We start from the raw sequence: 3,029 nt of genomic DNA, 5'->3' as shown, positions 1-3,029 counted from the left end.
TAATTCATTTACAAATTATGGCCAATAGACTTCTTGATGCTTTTAATGATGCTACTAAGATAACAAAGTCTCATATTCCAGCTGCAATTGTTAAAAGCTTTAGGACTAAATAACTCGAATACAATGAGATTCGATGAGAGATTAGTCCCTCAAGAGATCATAGAATAGGGTTTTTCTAAGGATCATTTGGAATAAATTCCGTAATGGTCAACAATCGCCGAATTCAATAGAGTATCTTGCCTATTATCGTGATTGCCTTTAAATTTTAGTGTATCACAACATTTTGTATAGAAGTTACACAAGAATGCAAGCGGTTAAGATTTGTTATGGCCTCAGAATCCGTCAATCAGTGGCTGATGGACCATGGAACTGCCCCATAGAAAGATCCCATACAGGAAAATCGTGATGGTAAGAATCCGATTTTACCATCATTGGCTTGTCAGAACGGGAAAATTTGTCAGTCAGTCCTCATTCTCAAGCTGTTCCTTTCATAAACTTTAAGGAAAAGAGGAGTGAAAATTTATCGTCCCTCGCGAGCAGCATGCACTCTCCATTTTTCACCGTTGAATTAAAGTGCAACAGAGAAATGAAGATGCCAAATGACAAGAGATCAAGGTTGTTAATATAGGACATTCGTAAAGGTATTCCCCTTTCTTCCGATGTCTGTTTTTTCCTAGACTAGAAGAACATTCATCGGACATAATAGTAGGGCATGTTAATCAATCTCAAATGAGGCTGAGCACATATCAACATAGCCCATTTACTCGGCACGTCATGGAGCGTGCCCATGTCAAGCTTACACAGGTTTGTGTCGTCCAAGAAACAATACACTTGTACGTGACTGCTATTATCTCTAGATTGATCCTCTCGATAAAATGTTTAAACAAATTTGATGTTGACAAGTTAGTCACAACACACTAAGAATATTTATGCACATTTGAGCACACTTTTACACATCTAAACATATTTGACAAGTTTGTTCTACTAGTCCTTATCTTAGACGGATCTAATGTGTCCCATCAAATTATAAGCGTCCCATATTTTTGGTTTCAAAATTGTGAGATAACGAATAACCATGTCAAGTTTATTCAACATGTTTATATACGAAAGGAGAGGAGTGAATTTGACCCATTCAGATCGGGTCTACTGGTTGGAGAGAAAAAAGGAGATTGCTTTGACTCAAACTTGCATGTGACGAGCCAACAAATTTCTGTCAGCGGATCAAAACATTATCTGTTCTGTTCTTCAATGCCAGAAGACCAAATCTCGCATAGGACAAGCCAACAAATTCCTGTCGGTGCATCAACGCATTATCAGTTTTGTTCTGTTCTTCAATGCGAGAAGACCAAACCTTTGCACTTTCTGCACTACACAAATTTCATTCCGTACGGTGCTTTAGTAGTAACAACTCTGTGCTGCTAGAATGATCTCAACAACTCAACCGGCTTGCTCAGATAATGGCAAGAAGATCCGCCATCACCTATACTAACATCGCACTTGTGCTTCAAATCCAAGACCCTCTGCCTCATCTCTTCACCTTCCTTTTCCTTCATCAATTTTCTAACAGCTCTTTCTACTGTCCCTCTCTCTATCTCACCCTCCAGTTCTAATCCAACCCTCCATTCATGAGTTAAGTACATCGCATTCACCTTTTGTTCGCCAAAACATGGTTCCTTCACATATACTTTCCAGGGTGGAGTGCCATCCACAGTGGCTCCAAAACCCTCCCACTGCCTCATGAACCAGTACTTTCTTCTGAGGTGCCCATTTCACAATGCATCCCCTGTCCTTAACACATTCTTCGAATTCTTCATTCATTGACTCAATCCATTTCGAACCTGGAATTGAGCCAGGCCTAATAACCCACAAGAAATGCTCCCTGCTATTTGCCAGATCCCAAGCCATTTCATACAACTGGTCTTAATTCTGATGTGCTATGCTTCCCTGACTCACATAGATGACTGAATTATGAGTTTGCTCGTCAAGCCATGGAATGCAATCAGTATCCTCTTACAGTAAGCTAACAGCTGAGGTAGGAGCGAGTTTGTGCGGAGGGCCTATTGGAAAAATTGGAACTTGGTACTGTTGGTAAAGCTGTGCCAGAGGTGACTCTTCAAGGCAGTGAATCGTGTTGAATATAATGGCCAAAGATGACCTCATATTACTGGTCAAGACTACCAACTCCAAGAAATAGTCCAAACTTCCAAAACTGGAGAGTGGTAGGTCTTTGAACCTGAGGAGCTGATGCAGGGGCACCAGAGCCTGCAACATGGAATCTAATAGAGCATATCAAAAGGCATTTGTAGTCAGCACGGAGAGTGAGCTACAACCCACTGGCTTATATACTTGGTGGTTTGACGACACTCGGGATAATCTGGCATAGGTGTCAAACTTGGATGATGACAGAGAAACCAGTCTTAGAAAAGGTATAGGCACAGAGGAGACTCATCGGATCATAAACTATAGGGTCATGCTGAGGGTCACACATACAGATTTTAAAAATGCAACAAATTTTCGGCAATACATCCATCCTCATAAACAAAGCGGAATATGAGCAAGATTCTCTGTGACCATAATATTAATTAACAAAGAAATAATTGTCACTTAAATAAGAGAAATTCAACATGTACCTGGGATCGGAATGCCTTCACCTGGAGAAGAATCGGGTGGACTATGGTAGGAGCAGCACTGCTTGAGTGTAAAGCAATGCTAGGAATCTTCAAATCGTGGGCAACAGCTTCCAAGAAGTACACTACTGCATCATAGATGATACAGCAAATCTTGTCACCCGGCCCCATATGATTTGTGCTCCGAGTTAGGTACTCCCTCAAGCTGGACTCACGGTTGACATTAAGCCTTAGAATAATGGCTTTCAGATCAGGGTTTTGAACCTCCTCTTCAGACAAGCCGTCAGGTATGCATAAGAAGGTGAAATCGGGGAAAACAGAGTAATCTAGACTGTTGAAATGTGCGTGAGCAACTGTGATGGAGAAGTCCTTCGACTTGAGGACAGTTGCCAGCTGAAGCAT

The 3,029-nt window shown here is 41.2% G+C and overlaps 1 protein-coding gene across 1 annotated transcript; it reads right to left on the bottom strand.

The window, feature by feature from the left end:
• Positions 1 to 1,418: 1,418 nt before the first annotated feature.
• On the bottom strand, positions 1,419 to 3,029 carry LOC104423842 (UDP-glycosyltransferase 76E4-like). Its single transcript, XM_039302940.1, has 3 exons — positions 2,631 to 3,029; positions 2,015 to 2,262; positions 1,419 to 1,755 (listed from the first exon to the last, which is right to left on the bottom strand). The coding sequence occupies exons 1-3, from the start codon at positions 3,027 to 3,029 to the stop codon at positions 1,419 to 1,421; spliced, it is 984 nt and encodes a 327-aa protein (XP_039158874.1).

Source organism: Eucalyptus grandis, chromosome 10 (assembly GCF_016545825.1).
Source record: "Eucalyptus grandis isolate ANBG69807.140 chromosome 10, ASM1654582v1, whole genome shotgun sequence".
Lineage (NCBI taxonomy): Eukaryota > Viridiplantae > Streptophyta > Magnoliopsida > Myrtales > Myrtaceae > Eucalyptus > Eucalyptus grandis.
Note: the sequence above shows the minus strand (reverse complement) of the source record. Positions and strands in the feature narration are given on the sequence as shown.

Excerpts from the sequence above, each read along its gene's own strand:
- LOC104423842 (XM_039302940.1), bottom strand. The coding sequence starts at position 3,029 with ATGCTTCAGCTGGCAACTGTCCTCAAGTCGAAGGACTTCTCCATCACA. Across the intron at positions 2,263-2,630 it reads TGAAGGCATTCCGATCCCAG|GCTCTGGTGCCCCTGCATCA; the intron begins GTACATGTTGAA and ends TCCATGTTGCAG. Across the intron at positions 1,756-2,014 it reads ACCTCAGCTGTTAGCTTACT|AAGAAAGTACTGGTTCATGA; the intron begins GTAAGAGGATAC and ends TGGGCACCTCAG.